The sequence below is a fragment of the Schistocerca nitens genome, chromosome 6, assembly GCF_023898315.1.
Source record: "Schistocerca nitens isolate TAMUIC-IGC-003100 chromosome 6, iqSchNite1.1, whole genome shotgun sequence".
Classification (NCBI taxonomy): Eukaryota; Metazoa; Arthropoda; class Insecta; order Orthoptera; family Acrididae; genus Schistocerca; species Schistocerca nitens.
Window position 1 is genome coordinate 476,340,376 of NC_064619.1, and position 26,856 is coordinate 476,367,231.

Consider the following 26,856-nt stretch of genomic DNA (forward strand, 5'->3'; position numbering starts at 1 on the left):
GAGATGTTTAGTTGCAGGTAGGCACAACAGGAAAACCATTTAAACAAATGTCGTATAATTCATCCCACAATATTTCTACTGGGCACCTGTCGGTCATTTTCTGGTGAGCCACTGAAAACTTGCTCCATTCCCAATATATAGCAAGCTGTGAATGTTCCATGCATGCATCAAAATCAAGTTTGCTAGACAGACCACACTTCCTCGCAGCAGCACCCTCACTGGCAGAACCACAGAACTCGGCTGTCCTCTGCACTACTAAACGCCATGGCTGTTGGCGCACTGTCATCTTTAATTACAACAAATTGTGGACATGATAGTGTTCCATGCACTGTCCAACTGTTAGCCACTAACAGCATTCATAAGCTTTTCCACCAGGCAAATTTCCATGGATTCTTTAATAATGGAGTCCCAAAAGGATTTTGCTGTGGTCAGAATCATAGTTTTGTCACACTCCATTGTGTGTCCAATGGAAATACAGAGTTCAGCTATAGTGGACTTGCTTGGCTGCAAAAGTCGCATGCAACAGTTTTGTTCAATGCAGCATTTTGTCACACAGAGAGAGAGAGAGAGAGAGAGAGAGAGAGAGAGAGAGAGAGAGAGAGAGTGAGTGTGTGTGTGTGTGTGTGTGTGTGTGGTTTGGGGGGGGGGGGGAGTCTGTCCTATGATGCAAGCCGTAACACAATGACAATGTATTTTGTAAATTCCAGCCTTCTGCAATAGCAAGTTGTCTTTTACTGTTCCCAAAAGGTCTGCAATCTTAGAAGGCGGATGAAAAGTCACTTTCACCTGAAATATGGAGGATTCTTGCTATTTTGAATGAAATGTTGCTACAAAATTATGAAAAGCTAAAGATTTTGCTGATGTGTTCTCCCCTTTATCCAATTCCTCATTTTTGTTTTTGAATGACAGTGCCCTGTTAATCTGCCATTGGGGATAGCCATTTATTCTGAACACTGCCTTTATGTGGGCAAGATCTTTAGGTAAACTTTATCTGACACAGTGTGAGCTCTATGTACAAGTGTTTTATCCATGCTCATAGTTTGCGATGGGTGATGACAACTTGATACTTCCAAATATAAATCAGTATCAGTGGGTGTACGATAAACTGAATGCTCCAGAGAGCCATCATTCTTTCATGTAACTTAGACATTCATGAAAGGCATACAACCATCTTTCTCTATTTCCATAGTGAACCAGACATTGTCATGAATAGAACTGAGGTGGCGAGGAAACTCCCATCCACTTATCTTCTCCCTGAGGTCACACTATGCAAGTATCATCCACATACCTCCAAAATACAGTTGGTTTAACGATAGCCAATTCATGTGCTCTCTCCTCGAAATCCCTCCTAAAAAGGTTGGCCACCAAGGGAGACAAAGGGCTGCCTATGATGACGCAGTCAGTCTGTTAAAGTAGTCTTGGTTGAACATAAAGTATGTTGGTGATAGAGCATGCTGAAACAATGCAGTGTTGTCCATCTGAAACTTTTTGCTAAGTAGTGCCAAAGAATCTGTGAGAGGTACCTTTGTAAATAGTGATACCACACTGAAGCTAACCGGCAGGTCAGAACTACTTAGATGGAGAGCCCTCAGTCTATTGACAGCATCAGCTGAATTATGGGTGTGATGTTAACATTTGCCCACCAACTGTCCCAGCAAAGAAGCAAGATGTTTATCTAAATCATATGTAGGAGCTCAAATGTTGCTCACTATTGGACATAATGCAACAGTTTCCTTATGAACCTTTGGAAGGCCACACAGTCTTGGTGGTACACAACCATGTGGTCTTAAACTCTTAATGACCTCTTGTGGTAAGGAGGAGGAATTCAGTAGTGCAGAAGCTTTCCATTGCACACATCCTGTAGGATCGTGATCAATTTTCCTACAGGTAGAATCTCTAAGCAGACCACACATCTTATCATATGCATTATGAGGTAACAAAACAGTTTCATTGCCTAAACAGGCCTTCAGTACCATTACATCATGACACTTTCTTAGGTTTCATAGTTCAGACCTTTCTGCAGAGGTTAAGTTACTGCACTGGGGAGCAGCTTTCAAGAGAGAACAGCAAGTTTCCCTTTTTATTTCTTCTACAGCACCCACAGAAAGGCATTGCATGGCTTCGTCACCACTCACAAAGCTAATTAAAAGCAGTGCTCTAGGTGTGAGTGCAAAATAGAGTCACTTGTTTGTATTAAGCAATGGAAGTGTGGTCCAGCTGTCAACTTTATTTTGATGCATGCGTGGAAGACTCTCAGCACACTATATATTGCTGAACAGTCTTCGATGGCTCACCTGAAGATGGCCGACAGGAGCTCAGTCAAAATATCGTGGGATGAATTAAATGATGACCAGCTGCAAGCCCAAAATTTGTTTGAACATTCAATCTGCATGGAAAATTTTAAAATTCACAACAAAAAGATGCTAAACATGTGAGCTTTCAGCCGAAAGGTCTTCTAAAATAGATAGTAGAACACGAAAAACAAACACACACACACACACACACACACACACACACACACACACACTGTAGCTGGTCACTGGGAGAGACAATGGTAAGAATATGGCTTTCCACAGACATGAGAAGCCAAGAAACTGTATAAACCAAAAATCATTGCAAAAGATTTTTAAGATATGCAATGAATTTAAACAAGTTAAAGTCACTTAATCAAGTAATAGTAAGAGCATTTCGCAAACCATGTACGACAGATAATTATCTACAGAGGACACACATTAGAAGCAATAAGCAAAATGGGAAAAAAATGTCGTCACAGCTAATGAACACAACACCAGAAGGAACTATATCTTTTGATGCTGGAGCTCTGGAGATTCTGTACACTATACGATCTTTAGAAATTTGGGAGACCAAAGTGTAATGTCATATGCAGATGGGGCCTTATCAGAAAGGACAGAATGGATGCCACCAGTTAAGAAAACAGAGGAAATCTTAGGAAGAAGAGAGCTGATTAAAGACAACACTCTTCAGACCAAATTTCTGGTTCTCAGAAGAAAGTAAAATAGAAATGTAGAAGTTTGTGCTTTTAAAATAAGATGTGCAACAGGCAGCAAGAAGATACTTAAGCATTGGTAGTATGGAGTTGCCTCATAATTTCAGTACAGTAAGGCATTAAACAAAAATAGAATGATGTTTGATGACTACCATGACAAGGTTATTAGCGACGGAGCACAAACTCAGCCTCCAAGTTGGGTACAGAAGTCAACTGTGATCATTACGAAGGACGGATCCCGGCAGTCACCTGAAGTGATTTAAGAAAAACAACAAAAAACCTGTGAGTAATCAAACAGGAATTTGACACCTGTTCCTTTTGAATTAAGAGTCTAGAGCCTTATCCACTCCAAAACTTTGTGTGGTATTAAAGAAAATGAAACAATTTTAAATAAAGCAGGCTTTGAAGAGAGATATTTCATTAAATCTGAACATAAATGTGGTGGAAGTGCAGATATAAGAATTATGAATTACACTGCTAATTTCAGTCTCTCTATTTCTCTTATTAATAACACTGCTCTCACTGTCCACCATTACAACAATACATTAGGTTTGGATACAATATCTACTTTTAACATTTCCTTTGGTGTGTGTGTGTGTGTGTGTGTGTGTGTGTGTGTGTGTGTGTGTGTGTTTTTAAGGGAGGGGGGGGGGGTGTACCTGCCACTTAGATCCATAGGTATTTAAAATTAACTTTAACCCATGCATAATTTTCTTGTAATTACACAGGTATGTCAAGCTCCAAATAGGACATTATTTAAGTACTATAAGTTTTCTGGTCCAAGTTGCCTCTCCCCTTCGCTCAAAAAAACCAGCAATGCTCTGTAGAGAAGATAAACACCTAATTTTCGTCGCTGCTTTGAATTCCAAGTTGCAGCAGTTCCATAATACTCACTGTGACGAACATTTTTCAATGCCTTCAAACCCATAGCTTCTATCATAGCTGCCTCACGTGTGTGAGCCTCAACAGGTATAACATTTTGGAACACATGAAGGCATACAACTCCAAACCCTTCACTCCATATATCTAAAATGTATTGTACCTTCTTGTCTGAAGACTTCGATTTTGTTTTCCATAAAGAAGCTGCCTGATACAGATGAGAATATGGCCTATTTCGCACACCTTTGCCAATATAAAAGACAGATGACAGAAACGTTTGCCAGATCTGGAGAGGCTGCATTGTTTGTGTCCTACATGGAAGATTTTTGGTTACTCTTGGATCAAGTAACAGATAACAGAATGCTGATTTCGTTATACCACCTCGCCATCTTCTTTCACAACTAGGATTTGAAAACTGAGTAGCTACTTCTTGTTCCAACTTGATATAGGCAGCAAGACCATTCACCCACTCCATTGTCTTCAAGGTGCACTCAAGCTCTGGACTGTATTCTGCATAGAAAATATTAATTAAACTCTTGCAACATTGCTATCAAACAAATTTTAGTTATATTTTTTAAACTGAACTCATTTACAAAGGGATTATTTAACCTGACAGTTCTTTTATATAATTAATATATCTGAGAATTAACCAAATTTTGATCCTGCCTGAAATTTTCTCCCCTTATGTTCTATTTTTCATTATAATAATAATAAAAAAAATCCCCATGTAAAAAATAAAACCAGGGATTTACTTGACAATACTTGATAATCAGGTACTTGTGACAGCATTGAAATCTTATATTGTTGCAGTGTTCTCTCCTACACAATTAGACGCAATAGTCAATGAAGTGTCAGTTGCGTTTTACTGATTTCCTCAAACAAGATTAATGCCATTTGTTAAAAATATCCAGAATCAGTAACAGGTGTTATCAAGGGGTTACACTAAGTACATAGTATGTATTTTTGCAGCACATGTTGACTTCACTGTAAGAATTTTGTAATGGTTGTAAGTTGTTCTTTTTGTATAATAAAGTTCACATTACTAAGTCAGTCAGCAGTCCAGCTACAGAAAACCATATTCTTCATTACTGGGCATTTAGGAAATGTTATCAATACAATAATTACATAATTAACATCAGCTGTAAGGCTAAAAATACACATGAAGATCTGAACATGTGGAAGAATTAAGTCAATTTTCTTTGAACATGGAAGTTAAGTGATACATTAACATAATGCATAGCAATTTCTACGAAAACTACACTTCTCATTAAGCAACAATTGCTTCTTCCTTTGAACTCAAATTGCCTCTTAAGCCATCTCTGGATATTTGTCTGCAATATTTCTTAATATGTGACAGAAAATTGATACTTGAATCATCACTTTAGTTGAAAATTGCAGCATAATTACCTAAATTACTGTGGAAAATTGCAAAAGGATCATTTTCCCTGGAAAATATAACTCAATTACATGTTTGAAATCATTAGTATAGTTGTACCTATAGTGGTAGAAGCTCTGAATTTTTGCTGGATTAGATAAGGATAAACTGACAATTGTCACCAACGACAAAGCAGACAAATAAAAGAGAAATATAATTTTACATTGCTTGTGGTTACTACATTGTACTATGCCAATATTCCACCGTAATAAACCTGTACCTGAGCACAAGGGCACATTACAAGTCCCGTGGGTTGGCAAATTCACATAGGCTTCGAGTTGGAGGGTACATGATTCCGGAGTATTAATACGCAAGATTTGTTTTAAGACGAAATGAAAAAGTGAGCAATAATAAGAAATCTAAACTTAGTAGTCTATAGAGCCATGGAATTCCAACATACTGCAGTACTGACATTACGTAACATGCATCCTCCACCCTTCAGGTAAAGCACAGGGGGCAGAGAGATTAAACTGCATTATATTATGTAAATAAGAGCCCTTCTTAGAACAACAACATATCTTAATTGTTTGACAGTGAAAACATGATCCAAGTAGGCTGTAGGAAATACAGCAGGCTCAAGCATGGTAATTGGATGTCTCTATAGGCCCCCTGGCTCAGCAGCTGTTTTGGCAGAGCATCTGAAGGAAAATTTGGAAAATATTTCGAGTAGATTTCCCCACCACATTATAGTTCTGGGTGGAGATTTTAATTTGCTGGATATAGACTGGAAGACTCAAACATTTATAACGGGTGGGAGGGACAAAGACTCCAGTGAAATTTTTTTAAGTCATTATCCGAAAACTTCCTTGAGCAGTTAAACAGAGATCCAACTCGTGGCAATAATATAATTCACCTTCTGCTGACAAACAGACCCGAACTATTTGAAACAGTTAACACGTAACAGGGAATCAGCGATCATAAAGCAGTTACTGCATCAATGATTTCAGCCGTAAATAGAAATATTTAAAAAGTTAGGTAGATTTTTCTGTTTAGCAAAAGTTACAAAAAGCAGATTTCAGAGTACTTGAAGGCTCAACACAAAAGTTTTGTCTCGAGCACAGATATTGTTGAGGATCAGTGGACAAAGTTCAAAACCATTGTACAATATGCATTAGATGAGTATGTGCCAAGCAAGATCATAAGAGATGGAAAAGAGCCACCGTGGTACAACAACCAAGATAGAAAACTGCTGCGGAAGCAAAGGGAACTTCACAGCAAACATAAATACAGCCAAAGCCTTGCAGACAAACAAAAATTACACGAAGCAAAATGTAGTGTGAGGAGGGCTATGCAAGAGGCGTTCAATGAATTCAAAAGTAACGTTCTATGTACTGACTTGGCAGAAAATCCTGAGAAATTTTGGTCTTATGTCAAAGCGGTAGGTGGATCAAAACAAAATGTCTAGACACTCTGTGACCAAAATGGTACTGAAACAGAGGATGACAGACTAAAGGCCGAAATACTAAATGTCTTTTTCCAAAGCTGTTTCACAGAGGAAGACTGCACTGTAGTTCCTTCTCCAGATTGTCGCACAGATGACAAAATGGTAGATATCGAAATAGACGACAGAGGGATAGAGAAACAATTAAAATCGCTCAAAAGAGGAAAGGCCGCTGGACCTGATGGGATAGCAGTTCGATTTTACACAGAGTAAGCGAAGGAACTTGCCCCCCTTCTTGCAGCGGTGTACCGTAGGTCTCTAGAAGAGCGTAGCATTCCAAAGGATTGGAAAAGGGCACAGGTCATCCCCGTTTTCAAGAGGGGACGTCGAACAGATGTGCAGAACTATAGACCTATATCTCTAACGTCGATCAGTTGTAGAATTTTGGAACACGTATTATGTTCGAGTATAATGAGTTTTCTGGAGACTAGAAATCTACTCTGTAGGAACCAGCATGGGTTTCAAAAAGGACTATCATGTGAAACCCAGCTCGCGCTATTCGTCCACGAGACTCAGAGGGCCATTGACACGGGTTCCCAGGTAGATGACGCGTTTCTTAACTTCCGCAAGGCGTTTGATACAGTTCCCACACAGTCGTTTAATGAACGAAGTAAGAGCATATGGACTATCAGACCAATTGTGTGATTGGGTTGAAGAGTTCCTAGATAATAGAACGCAGCATGTCATTCTCAATGGAGAGAAGTCTTCCGAAGTAAGAGTGATTTCAAGTGTGCCACAGGGGAGTGTCATAGGACCGTTGCTGTTCACAATATACATAAATGACCTTGTGGAAACATCGGAAGTTCACTGAGGCTTTTTGCGGATGATGCTGTGGTATATCGAGAGGTTGTAACAATGGAAAATTGTACTGAAATGCAGGAGGATCAGCAACGAATTGACGCATGGTGAAGGGAATGGCAATTGAATCTCAATGTAGACAAGTGTAATGTGCTGTGAATACATAAAAAGAAAGATCCCTTATCATTTAACTACAATATAGCAGGTCAGCAACTGGAAGCAGTTAATTCCATAAATTATATGGGAGTACGCATTAGGAGTGATTTAAAATGGAATGATCATATAAAATTAATCGTCGGTAAAGCAGATGCCAGACAGATTCATTGGAAGAGTGCTAAGGAATTGCAATCCGAAAACAAAGGAAGTAGGTTACAGTACACTTGTTCACCCACTGCTTGAATACTGCTCACCAGTGTGGGATCCGTATCAGATAGGGTTGACAGAAGATATAGATAAGATCCAATGGAGAGCAGTGTGCTTCGTCACAGGAAAAGTAATCGTTAAAGCGTTACAGAGATGATAGATAAACTCCAGTGGAAGACTCTGCAAGAGAGACCTTCAGTAGCTCGGTACGGGCTTTTGTCGAAGTTTCGAGAACATACCTTCACCGAGGAGTCAAGCAGTATATTGCTTGCTGCTATGTATATCTCGCGAAGAGACCATGAGGATAAAATCAGAGAGATTAGAGCCCACACAGAGGCATACCGACAATCTTTCTTTCCACAAACAATACGAGACTGGAATAGAAGGGAGAAGCAACAGAGGTACTCAAGGTACCCTCCGCCACACACCGTCAGGTGGCTTGCGGAGTATAGATGTAGATGTAGATGTAGACAAGTAAGGTGCAGACAGTAGAATTTATTGATTCCACCCAAGAAATGAATTTTTCCAATTATGCACCTGCCTACTTTTGACCTTAATGGAGGTTGCAATACAGAAATAACAATGTACATATTTTTCCATTATTGTTAATTCAACCACTGCAAAGCTTCACTCACCAAATTTTATTTTAGCGGTAATCTTATACAAAAGTTTGTGAAGCGTATCATCATAATGTTTTAAGTTCTTAGTGTACTCTCTCACACACACTCTCTCTCACACACACACACACACACACACACACACACACACACTCACACACTCACACTACTATCCACCTCCTTTAATGTTTCTCATGGGCATGACATCAAGATATTACTTCTCCAACAGAAATCCATTTCTAAAGCAAGTTTTTCCTTCTGCTCTGTAAGTGTTAATACATACCGATGTAGAGTGGTATGCACTGTATAGAGAGAAGACACTAAATTTGGAACAACCACAAAGCCCAAGAGTCAGAAGAATCAAATTTGTTGCTAATAATTAGCTCATAAAATCTTAGGGGAAACAAAACAAATCTAGGGCATCGCACCATGACGACAAGTGTAGTGGCCGTGTGGATAAATACTCTGTGGATAAATATTCTGCATGTTGTGTTACGCTTTGACTTTCACCTAGTTTAGTATTCCATGTTTCATGTACTAGGGAATCTGATGAACCTATACATGTGAGTATTAATTTAACGTAATATGTGGGAATAAATCATTAACTCTGTAAAGTAAATCATCTACTTTGGTGATGCCAACGTGATATTATGTCACTACAACCCTGCTGACACCATCATGCCATATCACATCGCAACACACAGGCTCACTTCTTCCGCACCAGCTGCGTTTCATTTATTTTCATGCTTGAAATCACAGACTGATGTACAGCCAGCTGCAAGCAGCAAGATCAGCAGAATCACCATCAAACCCACACATTTCTGGCAGCATAACCTTGTATCAAGGTTCACACAACTGGAAAGCAAGTCCATGTTATCACAGATGAAACCAAATACAGCTATGTTGTGCAGCACTAAATGAAGATTCAGCTGCCGAGGTGCAAGACATCCTTGCTGCTCTCTATCACCAAACGATATGAGTCTACGAAAAATACTTTTGTGACATGCCTATCCCACTTGAGGCAAAGTGATTGCAAAAACTACAAGTGGAAGAACTAGGCAATTGCAACCCCACAAAGCTTCTACAATGTCTAAGAGGTTGGCAAGTAACACAGTATAATGGATCTGGGAGATCTGTTATTTTTTTACCGGGTTTGTCGATATCAAATTGTAAATGTTTTCTTATATTTTTTGTCAGAATTTTTTTATTATAATTTGCCTTATTATACGTTAATTTACTTATATTTTTGTGAGTGAAAGCATATTGATTACTATTAGTAAATGTGTCGAAGAATAGCAAAGAGACTGATTACAAGTGGAAGCTTGTGTGTTGTGTAAAATGTCTTTGATGCTGGAGTCGTCTTTGACTATAGTCAGTCAGCAGTTAACTCTTGGTGTGTGTTGACGGTAGAAGATTGTGCAGGTCGCCGTCATAAATAATTTTGAATTATGTTACTATTTTTTATACAAACTATAAGAAGAAACTACATTCGAAGAAATGGTATTTGAAGCACCAAAAATGAGGCAAACACATTGAACCAGGTCATTTCTGCAGCCGGCAAAGACACATTGTGGAATCATACTCCCAATAGACAACTGAAGCTGTGGTGTCACCGCCAGACATCACACTTGCTAGGTGGTAGCCTTTAAATCGGCCGCGGTCCGGTAGTATACGTCGGACCCGCGTGTCGCCACTATCAGTGATTGCAGACCGAGCGCTGCCACACGGCAGGTCTAGAGAGACGTCCTAGCACTCGCCCCAGTTGTACAGCCGACTTTGCTAGCGATGGTTCACTGACAAATTACGCTCTCAATTGCCGAGACGATAGTTAGCATAGCCTTCAGCTACGTCATTTGCTACGACCTAGCAAGGCGCCATTATCAATTGCTATTTATCTTGTGATGCATGTACCGTCAGACCGATGTTCACCAATTATGGATTAAAGTTAAGTATTCCAGAAGCTACGTACTATTTTTGCTACTATAAAGACCTTGCCTGTTCCAGACCTCACGCCATCCTGCATGAGCTTAAACGCGTGCCCTTCGGCCTCCCGTCCTCGTGGATTGGCTGTCTTGCCGGTCCACAAAAGAAGTCAAGACCAATTCCACCTCGTAAACATCTAACGGAAAAGGTACTGTCACAAAATATGCCAAATTTAAGTAAATAAAAAAAAAAAGTGAACATATTTCAACTTTGTGTCTTAGCCGGGTTACCGTATTTCAACAGCCAGTGACTATGTTCTATGAAATGTCCGGTTGTCACGTCTACCTTCCAAGACACAGAAAATTTTAACAGTTTGCACTGGTGATATGAAAGCACGAACAGAGACAGCAGACAGATTAGTGGAAAAGTATCCATCTGCGAGCGTGTCAGTGCTAGTTCCACAAAAAGATGTATGCCACATATGCTGTGGTTAGGATGTACAAGCACTCGTTATTAGGAGGCTGACACTTTAGAATATATAGGGACCACAAACAACTAATATGTGCTTTCAATATGAAACCAAAGAAAATATCAACTAGACAACTTCGACATTTGGACAATATTAGCCACTTTATGACTCGCGTACTCTATGTGCAAGGAAAGTCAAATATGCCAGCAGACACACTCACATGTTTAAGCTATAACCAGTGCAATTGATTCTGAGGTCCTAGCTGAATCCCAACAGCACGATGATGACCTACGCGGGTTATTGGATAACCCAGCAGGATTGAAGTTATAACGCATTATTGTACCAGAAACAAATGTTGAATTGTACTGTAATATGTCTGGCACGAAAGTACAACCATTCATACCTCACTAGTTTCGATCACAAGCAATTGCATCGGTGTACAACCTGCATCATCCCGGGGTCTAGGACACAGCGAAATTAGTCAAACACAGATTTGTCTGGCCAGGAATGGATGCAGACTGTAAGCCATTTGTCAGAAATTAAATGAAGAGCCAGAAAAATAAGACCACTTGGCATGTCAAAGCACCATTAGGCACATTTCTGCACCAAGTCAACACTTTGAACATGTTCATAGAGCCACCATGGGACCCCTCCCAATATCAGAACGTTACAGCAACAACCTCACGGTCATGGATCGATGTTGAAGATAGCCTGAAGCTTTGCCTATGAAAGACGTTACAGCTGAGAAGGTAGCACAAACATTTTTCTGTGGGTGAACTGCTCACTTTGGTGTACTGGTACGGATGCAACAGATCAAGGACGCCAATCTGAGGCTCACCTATTCAAGGCATTTGTCAATTAGCTGGGCACTAAGGGTATTCGTACTACTTCTTATCATCTGGTAGCAAATGGAACAGCAGAAAGTCTGCATTGGCAACTGAAGTGAGCCCTTCAGTGTCATGCTACACAAAATTGGGTGGAGAAATTACCCATTGTGCACCTTTGTTTCCATATGTCAGTTAAGAGCAACCTGAAGGCTACAGCAGCTGAATTAGTGTATAGGCAAACACTGCGCCTACCAGGAGAATTCATGCATAATGTGAGAGACAATGCGGCTGATGTGTCAGAGTTGGTCCTCAAATTATAATCCCCCATCTGCCAACTCGATCTGGTGACAATTAAAGAGCAAAGTTGACAAACACCTGTTCATATTTAAAGACTTGTCCAGCTGCAACCATGTATTCGTACAAAATGACACAGTGCGCAAGCCACTGCAACCACCATACAAAGGGCAATATGAAGTGCTTGGTAGAAGCAACAACACTTTTAAGAGAGACACCAGAGGTGTGCCTACAACCTACTGAAAGACTCAAACCTGCCTTCTATGATATACAAGATGCCATGAAGATGGCCAGCCCCACGACCACCAAGATAAAGATGCAGTACCTGCAGGTCCAAAAGGATGCCAACAAGATATGAAAACCAACAGGCAAACAGGCATGGTAATGCCAAGTGAGGTGTCCCCATGAAAGGCTAATACCACCAAATTCAATAATAAAATATCTCATTTCCAGAAAACAGTGAGAATGCATGCAGGACTATGTCAGATTCCACCTCAGATACTGTTTACACTGACTGGGAGCGAGGGGGTGGAGGGTGGCGAGTCATATAGAGCACCCCACCATGTTGACAAGTACAGTGGCAGTGTACATAAATACTCCATGACATGCACAATTCTGCATGTTGTGTTAAATCTCTGATTTTCAGCTAGTTTAGTATTCCGTGCTTCGTGTGCTAGGGACTCTTACATACCTATAAGTGCGAGTATTAATGTAATGTAATATGTAGAAATAAATCATTAACTCTCTAAAGTTAGTGACACAAACATTTCAAAGTAATGTTAGAGGAGATTGAAGGAAATACTAAGAAAAACAAACATGAAATTACTACAAAACTTTTGGCAGATATTTAAAAAGAAATACGATAGTTTAACAGGAATATGGTACAAGGAAGTGTCCATCTTTAAATGTTAGCATAAAATGGTGATTATTTGTTCTAAGATATATGACTCTGAACTCATCACATGCAACCGTCTGCTATATGCCCAATTATATTTTTGTACTTACACACTAAAACTCTGAATTTAATTATGGTAAACAAATGCATTTATTTCCACTCTACCCACTTGGTCAGGTTCCGACACATTTATGTCTCCAATACAAGCCTCAGAAAATGTCATTATCCACGAATACAACACTTAACACATCCAAACTCTTCAATGATGAAGTCTGCAAACCTACTACCTGTGCACAACTTAAATGCTGTGACAATGCATCTATATTGCCACATGCCAGACACATGTCTGCACTGGTTTGGAGGTTGATAAGAACTAGTGGTGATGTGGAAGAATAAGTAAACAAAATAAATATACACTGTCTAACAAAAAGTGAATCACCCCTAAGGGAAGGAGGAAATGGAACTTCACAGGCTGAGGGGTAAGCAATTTTATTTCAGTGATTACAGAATTGAATCACATTTAAAAAGAACCTGGCAGTATAAGCCCACTTATCAGTATGAACTTGTACCTCCCACCCCCCTCCCCCTCTGTCCTGGATGGATGCAATAATTCAGCTGGGAAAGTGTCGAAACACCTATATCAGCTCCTGAGGCAAGCTGGCCCAAAACTGTTTTAATTAGTCCTTGATATTGTGGATACCGACAATGGAATGGAGTTGAAGTCCATGTCGGTCTCACACGTTATGTCAGCGACAAACCTGGGGATCTTGCTGGCCACGGGAGTATCTCAACAGCATAGAAACAGTTCACAGAGACATGTGCTGTGTGCAGACAAACATTTTCCTGTTGAAAATTGCTACCACAGCACTGCTCCATGAGAAGTAATGCACGAGGCTGCAGGATGTCTGCGACATATCATTGTACTGTCCGAGTTCCCTCTATGGCTACAAGCATAACCTGAAGACGTACCCTATGGGCACCCTCACCTTGATTCCAGGGGTAATACCACTGTGCTTCTCGAAACCACTGGAAGAATGGGACCGCTTTAGAGATAGTTACTATACTCACCGACATTCATCTGACGTAGTGCAAAACTGTAATTCATCACCAAACACAATGCAATGCCATTTATTAGCAGTCCACATTTCCCAGTTACAGCACCACTTCAAATGCAGTCACTTGTGTTGTGTTAACAGCAGCCTACGCAAGGCTGCTGCTAGTCCCCAACCAATGGTGTGGTATGACACACAACGTTGTAGGGAGGCCACTACTTGCTCTCAGATGGCAAGCAGAGATGTTAAGGGGTTATGATGTGCTTGGTGCACAGTACAGTGATCCTACATTGTGATGGTCAAGCATGCTCAACTGGATCCCTGACGAGGAGCATACCTCGTGCTACCACACAGTTCAACAGTATGCCACTATTACATCCCAATAACTTGCAAATCTGGATACGGCAAGATTCAACCCGCCTACCAAATGGAGACCTACAATGAGGTCCTTTTCGAACTTTGTCATATCATCTCACATGAGTATGTGGCATTTCCGTGTCCTTCACAGTAATTACTCAACATCGGACACTCTTCACACCCCTTATATACCCTACCGGGCCTAACAACAACACTAAACACAAATAACACTAATGCACTCTAGTGGTTGTTCTATCAATCACAGATAATTGTAACCCTAATCACTTACCTACTGACGGTGTGCATGTATATGAAGTTGCATTGACATCCAACCTGGGCATCCCTCCTAAGAATCACCGGGCAATTTTTCTCTGCTGTTTCGGCAGATATTTTCAAATTCATTTTTGCAATGTGTAACTGGAGACAGCCGAAACAAACACTGCTCATGACATTTTCCATGCAATGCCCAGTGTCGCCAGAAAGCATCAGTTTGTTTTTGTTACAAACAAAATAATGTTTAAGGAGGAATGAGTGTTATTTGATACGGCAGTTCCAAATTAGTCTAGTGCAATATTAGTTTCATTGATATGTACTAACAGACACAGTAAAATATTAAGAATAACCAATGCACCAGCAGTGACTGAGCAGTGCTGCTGCATGGTTGTAGCAGCCAGTGCAGGCCAGAGTGATGCTGTCACTGTAAGATACTGGTTATTGTTCTTGTTTTACTGTCATCGTTAATACATATCAATAAAATAAATATCACACCAGATTAATTTGCAACCACTTTATCAAACAGGAACATAAAATTTCATTTTAAAAATACCCGTTTGTAATGGGAAAAACCCCTGCTTTCTGTCGACACTTGACATTATGTCAAAGATAGGCTGAACAGTATTTGTTTAGCCTGACACCACCTAGACACCGCAAAAACCAGGTTGCCAATATCTGTGAAACAGCAGAGAAAATGCATCTGACAACTCTTAGGACAAATACACTGCATGCGTGTGTGCACGCGATTCGGATAAATAGAACCAATAAAATGCAAAGAAGGCAAACTTTTAACCTCACCAACAAACAGATATTCTTGTCAATAAAATTAAAAAGAAGAATACTGATATGTTCTTCAAAACTAAAAGAAAATTAATCAAACTTGCCTAAATAAAAAAAAAGTGACACAAAGGAGTTTGGAGAATTCTCCCCAATAAAACTGTACTGTCTTCTGAGAGGTTGTACCAGTCACCAGTAGAATGAAGAAAATCATCTGATTTCTTTCATATCTTGCAGCTGCCATAAAACAGGACCTTTCGACAACTAGTGATGAGAAATCTAAGAGTACTACGAGACAATGGATCCAGAATGACCAACGAGATCCATTAGTGTTTGAACTCAAGATAGGTGCAGATAATTAAGAGCTACAGAGAAAAAAGAAAGTTAACAACCTTGCTAAAAACACACAAATTTTCCACATAAATGGCTCACAGAAGGCTATAGGGGCTTCAGACAAATTAAAGAAATTGCTATAGGACCAAACAGAAAGATACTGGGCAGATGTTATCAGAAATACACGGTTATGTTACAGTAAACAAAATACAGTGGTAACTAAGGAAAACTCATCACACTGACATGCTTTCAGGTTAGCTGCACATACACCATCAACACCGGTTATGTGCTTACTCAAAATAAGTTGACTGAAGTGCACTAACTCCCAGGTGCAATAGTACACGGTCGACTAATAGCAAGTTTATTAGTCTTAATGTTGGTCTGCCTTGGCCAATTTATCTTTCTACTTATACATCCAAGCATATTGTAATGTCCTATTCCTAATACTTCTCCAAGATTTAGGAACAATTTCACTGATAACCCTCTCTGAGGCTATGCTAACCCAGTCATTGCTAAATGACAGTGCATTTAAAACTAGATTTTTTGCTACACTTTCAGTACCAATTCTCCAGCACTTCATCTACAAACCTTTTGAACAGGGTGGAATCCAAACTGACCTGCCTCAATTCTTCTATTACCAGAAATTAAAAAGATAGCATTTTATTTATTTTTACATCACTATTGCAGCTTAAGTAAAGAATCTAAATCTTCTGCAAACCTTGAACATACTCCTCCTCATACATTTTCACAGAATACCTTGTGGAACCATGTCCCACTTTCAGCACATCAACTAAAATCAAACTGTGCAATCCTGTCTCTAATAACTTTTTCCTACAAGGTTGTGTGTTCTAACAACTATCAATACAGCAACATCTAGCTCCCATACCATACCCTTTCCATAGCAAGCAGACGAGAAAGTGTGCCGACTCCGCGCACCTTAGCATTAGGTAGTATAGGGAAGGCGGCATGCCCCACACTACAAGCAGCACTAACGCTTGATACTCAACTTGGTGCATTTCGGTATAGGAATGTGTATTTTGTGGGTTTGCTTACCGTGTTTTGTTAGGAACTTTGAATAGTTGCAGTATGCTGTTATAAAATGGTGGTAGGACTTCTGTTTACTCATATTTAAACGAGATAAGAGAAGAAATAGCCCATTTGTTAGTTCCAGTGTACTGATCCAGTTATAGAGTAAGTAAAGGCAAATACATTTCAGAAATCCAAAAAAAGGGAGTAGAATTTTTAAAATCACAGAACAGTTCCTCCAAACTACAGAGAGATGACCCAAAACTGATTACTGTAAGGATCATGTTTCATAGAGGAACTTACCACAAAATAGGATATGTTTAGCATCAGCAGTAAACAAGCAGAAATTCCAGGACAAAAAGATTGTCTCTAAAAGCCCGAGTTGTACCCTGATTATTTCCCTGTTTACTGTAACATAACAAAAAAGAAAATTCCCAGAGAAACACTCGCAGAAGAGAAGTTGCAGCCCAGAATATTGTAAACCAGAAAAAGTTGTGATGTATGCCATTGTTTCTTCAGTCAAGGAAAATATACAGAATGAATCAATGCCAGATGCAACAGTAGTTTCAGTAAAAAGAACACTGAAATGTAAGAAACTGAAACTTGTGTAATTACATAATAAACTGAGGTCAATGAATGACAAAATAAATCCACCGCAAAAGCAACTCCTAGATTAAAAGCGTACGATTACTCAAATGAGACCCTCTACTACCTATACAACTCTAAACAAGGTAATAAGCATAGCTGACACCATAAGAAAGAAATGGTAACTGATAAATAACAAAGAATTCAATACGATCACGTGTTTCTTTTTGACATTCTACTTTTAGAAAATAAGTCACCCAAATAATAAAGACATTGTTTGCTCCATGGATTGTCCACACTTGTTTGGAAACAACTCCTAAATTTACTAGATGGTCTCAAATAGACATACGGAATTAAGAATTAAAACACATACTGTGGAAGCGATTAGGAATTATTACAAGAGGAAAATAAATGCATAGTTATGTTGATTTTTCAAGAAAATAAGTTCCAGCAAGACCTGCAGTTCAGTTATGCTTGGCTGAAAATCTGATTCCATTAATGCAGAGAAACACACTTCAAACGATTGTAAGAGTAAACTTTCAAATCATGCTCTTCCACTCCGTAATTGGGTTCAACTTTCGCAGTATATGCAAGTTGCAACACAGCTTCTGGTGACGACGTGTCACAGATACTGATTCAAGTGATTATCCAGCTTGAGCTATCCAGAACAAGAATTATTTCATTCACTTCTGATGACAGTCAACTGAAGAAATAGGTCTGGTGATGTCTACAAAATGGTGGCATAAAAAACAGAAAGAAACATTAGCTCTGCATTGTTCAGTAACTCAGTGACCAATGCAACGGCACAATCTTCTTGAGGGGAAAATATGCTATAAGATTAGATGGTAGCAAGTCAACAAAATCTGAACTGATTATTCATCACACGAAGTCCTCAACAAATGTCAAAGTATGGCTGGAACTAATCTAAACCAGTCGGTAATTTACATTCTCTGAGGTATGGTAACTAAACCCACATTTTTCATTTTGTTATGAAATGATCCTGTTCGTGCATTATGTTCACCTGTTTCGACTCCAGCAATAAGCACGCCTTTTATGTGGTGCTCCCAGAATCGGATTTCGTAAACCAATTTCCCAATACCGCCTCTGGGTGGACATGAAAACACTTCAAAGGTGATTCTGGAAATCCGCTTCTAGTTACTGGTTTTCCAATTCTGCAATCTAATCTCACTCTCGTGTAAATGCAACTGGATTTGAAACATGCTTGCATTGTCAAGTTATGTCTTGTTTTCAGAATATTTGGTTAATATGGATTTATTGTGCACTGAAGGAGAAGCAAAAATATTGGATCAAGCATGAAACTGCCTACCTGTAAACGTTTAATTTAAAAGAAATAACTGTGTCGACTGGATCAGAAGCTGGATCAGCTGTTTTCCATACACCATATTTAACTGGGGTAAAAATCTGCATCACACCTTAACATGTAAACAAGACAGTGAAAAATGGTTTCCAAAATTCAGTCTTCACCTTTTGGAAGATGTGTCACATGTAAACATAGTGAAGGTGCGCTTCCTTGGGTCACAAGCGGAGCAACTAACATCGCACAGTGGAACCGGTCAACTAGGAGAATTGGCACACTTTCTCCTCTACTCGCTACGGCCTTACATTTAACATTTATCCCTTGACGATTCTTAGTCAGCATAGCATCCCATTTTATTAATCATATGATTTTTGTTTTCTTTCCCCCAATATTCTATTACCTTATCCCCCCCCCCCTTCCCCCCTCAAGCAATTTACAAATATTTTAGGTAGGATCTGAAATAATTTACATGATGCGGCTTTTATTAGTTCAATGTTAGAGTTGCCAGGTTCAGAGGATTTCCCACTTTCTCTCAGTCTGTAACTTGCTAAGAGTTTATCGTTTCATATTTCTCCACAATATGGGTTTCTGGACCTGCTGTTTCCATAAGTTTGATTTCATTAAGTAAGGAATTTCTAGTAGTACATTTTCCACTAATCAGTATCTATTAAAATAATTCCAACTTTATCTTTAGTCTCAGTCAAGCATTATAAAACACCTGAAGGTTCATTTAGTCTTATTTCCCAAACATGGGTATATTTCTTCACAAGTATTTGCCAGGGCCGGTTCTTTCATTCAGCAAGAAAGTTTGCATGTTCTCTAGTCCACCCATTCAGCCAATTTCATTACTGAGAACTTGAGTATATTCTTTCTTCCTTCCTCACCTCTGTAGGTTTTCCATTCTTCATTCCACTATTGAGCCTTTTGTTGTTTCACAGTTAACTATCGTCATTCCCAGTCTTGTTTGTATCCATATTAATGACTCAGCCTCTTAACTATCTGGCGAGTTGTTACCTTTACTCCTTAAACTAACAATTCAGATATACTAAAAGGATCAGGAATTAGTCCTAACTTCTGCAAGTAATGACAATGTGGGCATTTCCTAAATCTGTATATTATAGCTAAAGAAAAAATTAACTTACCAATATTTCTTTGCCCCGGGTTACAAAATTCACCAGTCTTCTTCAGTTTAACAAGTTTCTTTAAATACAATCTCTTTGTTGTTTTGGTAATTGGCCCTGGAATACAGTTTCTCTCTTTCAGTTCTGCCCGCAGAGATTCTGTATCATAATCCAGGTTCAGTTTGAGTGAAGACAATGTTGATGATGATGACAGTGAATCTACAGTAAGAAACAGAAAAACAAAATGGTCATCACATTAATTTATTTGAAACGGGGAAAAATAAAGAAACAGGTGCCTATAACCTGAGGGAAATTAAAAATGAACGTCATCTACAGCTTTGCTCGAGGAATCAAATTTGCATTGACATGGGGTAGTAAAGGCAATGATCTGAAGCAGTTAGGTGAAGATGAAATAAGAACCATATATTTAGCATGAACATGCAAACCCATACTTTACATTCTGAAAAGTCATCTGCTGTTTTGAGGATCATATTCTCTTAGTTACATTGTAAACATGCCAGAACTGGATTGACAACCTCAACTTGTACAATAAACTGAATTTCTGAAGGGACAGATTAAGGGTTTGCGGGAGACTAAGGAGCCTTCCTTAGAATTACCCAACATGTTACTTATTGAGTGTCATGCTGCACATCAATACTGCTCCTGCAAAGTCAAGGAACCTGCACTTGCTGCACCTCTGTTCCAGATGGGAGCATCATAAATATTCATATCTGAACAGCCACAACAGATGAATAACCATCGCTGGCTGCAAGGTGAACACAATGCTGTATGCATTGCATGCACCTGGATCATCAAAAACCATTTGCTGAATGGCAAGCTATGAACATTGGTCTGTCTCACCGTCCTGCCTCTTACACATAACCCTACTACACGCCTCTGATTTAGCAAATGATACAGCTGGGGTATGACCATCATAAAGCAGGAACAGATTGGTGGTTGCTTCTTAGTACGGTGTCGACCAGAATGTAGGAAACATCACAGTGACTTAGACAATGATTTATGGCACCATGATTAGTGAAGCCAGAACATAAAATGACTGTACACGTCTGGTATTCAGTCAAATATAAATGGTCATCCAGCACATTTCAATCAGACATCTTCCATTTTCAGATTACCCAACAAGCTCTCCAAGATTTTCATTTCCCTGACCAGATCTATCCACAGACCCCCAAAATCAGCCTGCATTACTAGCAACATTCCTTTAACAGTTGCAGAATCAGGCAAAATTAACACATAACAGCATCTCTCTTTGGTGTGACGTCACGTGTGCTGCACTGCTGTTGAAATAGCTCGTTAATATTTTATAAATTTTAGACTTCATTTACTTATTTTGAAGTTTATTTGTTTTAATATTTGCAGTAAAAGTAACTCAGCAGTGTTGCGTGCCGTTTGTGGCGAAATAATGACTTAATAAACTTTTGTAATCGTTCGCTCGCTGTGTTTTAGAGAGTATTCAGTGTGTTGAAGTCGTTAGTAATTTTCGTGTTTTAGTTTTCAACTGACGTTTATTATTCTTTCTAGTGAAATATTTCAGTAAAATTTTCATATAGTGTTTTAACTTCGCTTAGTGTTACAGTGGTAGTTTTAATTTTTTGGTTATAGCTAATAATTTTGTGAAGTTTTGCTAGTATTGGTATCGGCTGTGTTGTAGCAGTATTAATACAAGTAGCTGCTTTCTTAGTAGGCAGAGAATTTCGAGACCATTATTGTTAGTTCTTAAATAGTTCTACTGGTGTAACTGAACTTTGGTAATGTAGACGTATAGCTTTTTTTTCAGTAACTGTAAAATTTACCATGAGTGAAAGTGTGGGCTTTGTCGTAGGTTTGTGAGTAGTGGATTACGGTGTGGGATTTGTTCAAAGTATTTTCATTGGGGGGAATGCAGTGGGGAAGCCAGTGGTCATTTTAGGGAGATCCTCTCCTGGGAATGTAGAATATGTAGTAGAAACAAGTTAATAGAGGAGCAGGGGCGTAATATCTGTGCCCTTCAGGTGCAGTTACAATGCGCAAAGGAGGAACCAGATAGGTTGAGGGGGGTGAAGGGTGGTGGGGAATGGGAACTGGCAGTTGGCAAGAAGGTAGCTAGGAAGAGGAGGTACTCAGACAGTTTTACTTTGCATACATGCAATAGATATGACCAACTGTCAGAGTTGAGTGGAGAGGAGTCTCGTGTAGCCGTAGATGTAGGTAACTTGCAGCAGTCCTCAGCAATTAGGAGGCCTAGGTTAGTTGCAAAGTCTAGCAGGAATAAGGTTCTGCTGCTAGGTAGTTCCCACAGTAGAGGTGTGGGCCAGCAGTTGCAGGAAGTGTTGGGGAGTGAGTACCAGGTCACCAGCATTGTGAAGCCTAGTGCAGGGTTGGCTCAGGTGACTGAAAGCATAGGGGAGTTATGTAAGAATTTTACGAAAGAGGATCAGGTAGTGATAGTGGGTGGAGCAGGGAACAGTCTTGATAGGGACGGGGAATATGATGCCAGTGGTGACTTGGTTAAGATAGCTACTCAAACTGGTGGTACTAATGTGCATTTCATGCAACTGTTTCAGCGTCATGATCGGCCTCACCTTAATGCGGCTGTTAGGTGCGTTAATGTGGGACTGGGGAGGGTACTGATGGCAGAGGGCATGGATCACATCTCAGTGGTGCCAGTTGGGTCTATCAGTAGATGGGGTTTCACTAGGCATGGCCTGCACCTCAATAGGTATGGGAAGGGGAGGCTGGCTAAGCTTATAGGTGACAGTGTAGTGGGTGGTGGTAGTGGTATCACTCATGGAAAAAATTCCTATAGTAGTTGGTGTTAGAGCTGCACCTTTTTTAGACTGAAGTCAGCTGATAGGTATACCTGCTTAAAGGAAGTGCCTCTAACTAAGGGCTCACCTCCAGAGGATGTAATGTTTCCAAGTAGAGAAGGAATTAGCATATTTCATCAAAATATAAGAGGTATTAGAGATAAAGTTAGTGAACTGCTAATAGATGTTAGCTCTGAAATTATTGGTATATCAGAGCACCACTTAAATAATTTGATAATTCAGAGGCTTTCTTTACCAGGCTACATATTAGCTGGCTGTTTCTCAAGGAGTTCCTTGCGGGGTGGGAGAGTGGCTCTGTACGTAAAAAACAGTATTTCATTTGAGTCCATAGACGTATCACGACACTGCACTGAACAGATATTTGAAATTTGTGCAGCATTAGTTGAATTTAGTGAAACTAAACTTATAATTGCTGTTGTTTGTAGGTCCCCTAATTCCGACTTCAGAGCATTTTTGCTTAAGCTAGAGAGGGTTCTTGATTCACTTTGTAGGAAGTACCAGAAAGTAGTTCTATGTGGTGACTTCCATATTAATTTTGTACATGATTGTGCAAGAAAAAGGATGTTGGTAGATCTCCTAAATTCATATTATCTGATGCAAACTGTGTTTTTTCCAACTAAGGCGCAGGGGAACAGTAGCACAGTCATAGACAATATTTTTATTCATTCTTCATTACTAGAGGGGCATTCTGTTAGTAAAGGGGTGAATGGCCTTTCAGACCATGATGCACAAATTTTAACACTAAAAGGCTTTTATACTCTAACCAATGTCGTATTTAATTACAAACTATGTAGGAAAGTTAATCCAACAGCAATAGAGAGTTCTTCAAAACTTGTCAAGGAACAAGAGTGGCAAGATGTTTATAGTGCCGATAATATAGATGATAAATACAATGCTTTCCATAACACATTTCTCATGCTCTTTGAGAGTTGCTTTCCATTAGAACATTCTAAACGGGGTACTAGCAGTAATGGACAGCCCTGTTGGCTGACTAGTGGGATAAGGATATCAAAATGTTAGAAGTAGTCACAATCAAGCTACAGTAGCCCATTACAAACAGTATTGTAAGGTGCTTAAAAATGTTATTAGCAAGGCAAAAATTATGTGGTATGCAAATAGAATAGCTAATTCACAGGATAAAATTAAAGCCATATGGTCAGTTGTGAAGGAAGTGTCTGGTCAGCAGCACAAGGTTGACGATATAAAGTCAGTTTGCAGTAATAATATTTCTGTTACTGATAAATCAGATATATGTACAGTATTTAACAACCATTTTCTGAGCATTGCTGGTGAATTAAATAAAAATTTAGTATCTACAGGAAATCATATAAATTTCTTAGCAAATGCCTTTCCGAGATTGACGTCTGAAATACTCCTCTGTGATACAGACAAGAGGGAGACTGAGACAATAATCAAATCACTGAAGACTAAGGACTCTCATGGTTATGATGGAGTGTCTAGTAGAATATTAAAGTACTGTGCTGCACATGTTAGCCCTGTATTTAGCCATATTTGTAATTTTTCCTTTAGGAATGGTCAGTTTCCTGAGCGATTAAAGTACTCAGTAGTAAAGCCGCTTTATAAAAAGGGAGAGAGGGATAATGTAGATAATTTTAGACCTATTTCTATGCCATCAGTGTTTGCGAAAGTTATCGAAAAGGCTGTGTATGTAAGGTTAATTGATCATTTTATATCACACGATTTGCTATCAAATGTACAGTTCGGCTTTAGAAATCGTTTGACAACTGAAAATGCTATATTCTCTTTTCTCTGTGAGGTACTGGATGGGCTAAACAAAAAGTTTCGAACGCTTGGCGTATTTTTTGATTTAACAAAGGCATTTGACTGTGTTGATCACACAATATTGCTCCAGAAGTTGGACCATTACGGAATAAGGGAAGTAGCTCACAATTGGTTCACCTCTTACTTTAGCAACAGGCAGCAAAAGGTCATTATTCACTATATTGATAACGGCTGTGATGTGGGATCTGAATGGGGTACTGTCAAGTGGGGGGTGCCCCATGGATCAGTGTTGGGGCCGCTCCCGTTCCTTATTTATATAAATGATATGCCCTCTAGTATTATGGGTAACTCTAAAATATTTCTGTTTGCTGATGACACTAGCTTGGTAGTAAAGGATGTTGTGTGCAACACTGACTCGGTTTCAAGTAGAGCAGTACATGACCTCAGTTCATGGCTTATAGAAAATAAACTAATATTAAATCACAATAAGACTCAGTTTTTACAGTTCCTAACGCACAATTCAACAAAACCTGAAGTTTTAGTCTCACAGAACGGGCATATGATTAGTGAAACTGAACAGTTCAAATTCCTAGGTGTTCAGATAGATAGTAAGCTGTCGTGGAAAGCCCACGTTCAGGATCTTGTTCAAAGACTTAATACTGCCATTTACACTATTCGAACGGTATCGAAAGTGAGTGATATTTCGACATGTAAATTAGTCTACTTTGCTTATTTTCATTCACTTATGTCGTATGGTATTATGTTTTGGGGTAACTCTTCCCATTCTAGGAGGATATTTTTGGCTCAGAAACGGGCGGTTTGGGCAATAAGTGGTGAGAGTTCACGAACCTCTTGTCGACCTCTTTTCACGAGTCTGGGTATTTTGACATTGGCCTCTCAATATGTATATTCCTTATTGTCGTTTCTTGTTACCAACATTAGTTTATTTCCAACAGTAAGCAGCTTTCACTCGGTTAATACTCGGCAGAAATCAAACCTCCATTTGGATCGGACTTCCTTAAATCTTGTGCAAAAAGGTGTGCAGTATACTGCTGCATCCATTTTCAATAAGCTGCCACTCGAATTCAAAAATCTTAGCAGTAATCCACGCGCTTTCAAATCGAAACTGAAGAGTTTCCTCATGGGTCACTCCTTCTATTCTGTTGAGGAGTTCCTTGAAAAATTAAGATGATTCTCATTGTATTGCTGATAGCGTTTCCTTAAACTTATGGACTGATTTGCTTTCAGGTTCATGAACATTTATTTTTATCTGTTATTACTTTTTATGTTGTAAGTTCATGTACTGACACGTTCCATGACCTTGGAGATTTGCTCCTCAATTTGGTCCTACGGAACTTGACATTTAAATAAAAAAATAAATAAATAAACATATCAATGACCATCTCTGCACGTGAATTCATGTATGTATAGTACTGAGAGGAGGCTATACAAGATACAAGAGACTACCATTCTAATGATCAACGTTTAAGCAGGCACTGCTGCATTCTACCACATTACGTGGACTTTCTATTCTACCATCAATGGACACCTCAAAGCACCCAATATTAAAACTGCTGTAAACCAAACTAAGCCAGTGAGCCTCTTAGTAATAACATCGTTCTTTTTCAACCAGTTTTTGTATCTTAAGCCGAAGTTGTAGACCTAAAAAGCTTGCAGTTTGTTATAAAAGCAATCAGTTTTGAAAGCAGTTATAAATACAGACTGCGCATTATTGAACATCTTCACAGGCTTATCTTGATGGGGGTAGAGTTTTACTCATTTGTTCACAACATTCTTGCTAATTTTTCAACAACTACTAAGAATTTGACATCCCCCCCACTTCATAACGTGGTACAAACATTTTCACCCATGAGAGGGGAGACTTCAGAACCATCACTGCATTAAACACATCAAAACTCCATTGTATCACGTTTATGAAATTATTAAATTTTCACTACATGATTGCCTGAGGTACGATAATTGATTCCAGCACCTTATTGCATGTCTTACACTAAAACGGAACAGCCAATGTGCCAAATATCTTATATCCCCTAACCACTTGAAAATCACTTTAAAATGGCTGTGTACCTCATACTGTCACCTAGTGAAAATTTCATCTCAAAAATACAATTGACAACCGTGTCAACCAGCCAGCCACTGTGAAAGTAGTCCTATCACCTTCAAGTGGCTCGAATCAAATTGACCGAAAGTCTGAAAACTGCATGTATACCTTCTAGAGAATTACATATAGCACAGATGTAAAAGCTTTGTTGAATCATATATTATGTCTAAACCAGCAGTTAAATAATTTAGGATGGATCAGCTATCACAGCCATTCATCCCATCTGTCATTTTGATAACTAAACACTTAGCTGTGAGTGCACAAATGAAGATTGGTCTGAGAAAACATCTGCAATCATTACAGCCAGTGACCCAACCATGAACCACAGATCTTGCTGAGGTATGGTGGCTTGCATGCCTCAACAACTAAGATG

At 39.2% G+C, this 26,856-nt stretch overlaps 1 protein-coding gene across 1 annotated transcript in view; it reads right to left on the reverse strand.

Annotated features, from left to right (window-relative positions):
• Nucleotides 1–3,770: 3,770 nt before the first annotated feature.
• LOC126263415 (uncharacterized) overlaps nt 3,771–26,856 on the reverse strand; it is a 116,435-nt gene continuing 93,349 nt past the window's right edge. Inside the window, exons 6-7 of the mRNA XM_049960508.1 lie at nt 19,812–20,009; nt 3,771–4,396 (exon numbers count right to left, since the gene is read on the reverse strand). Of these exons, the coding sequence (XP_049816465.1) occupies nt 3,771–4,396; nt 19,812–20,009 (824 nt within the window). The remainder of the gene's footprint in view (nt 4,397–19,811; nt 20,010–26,856) is intronic.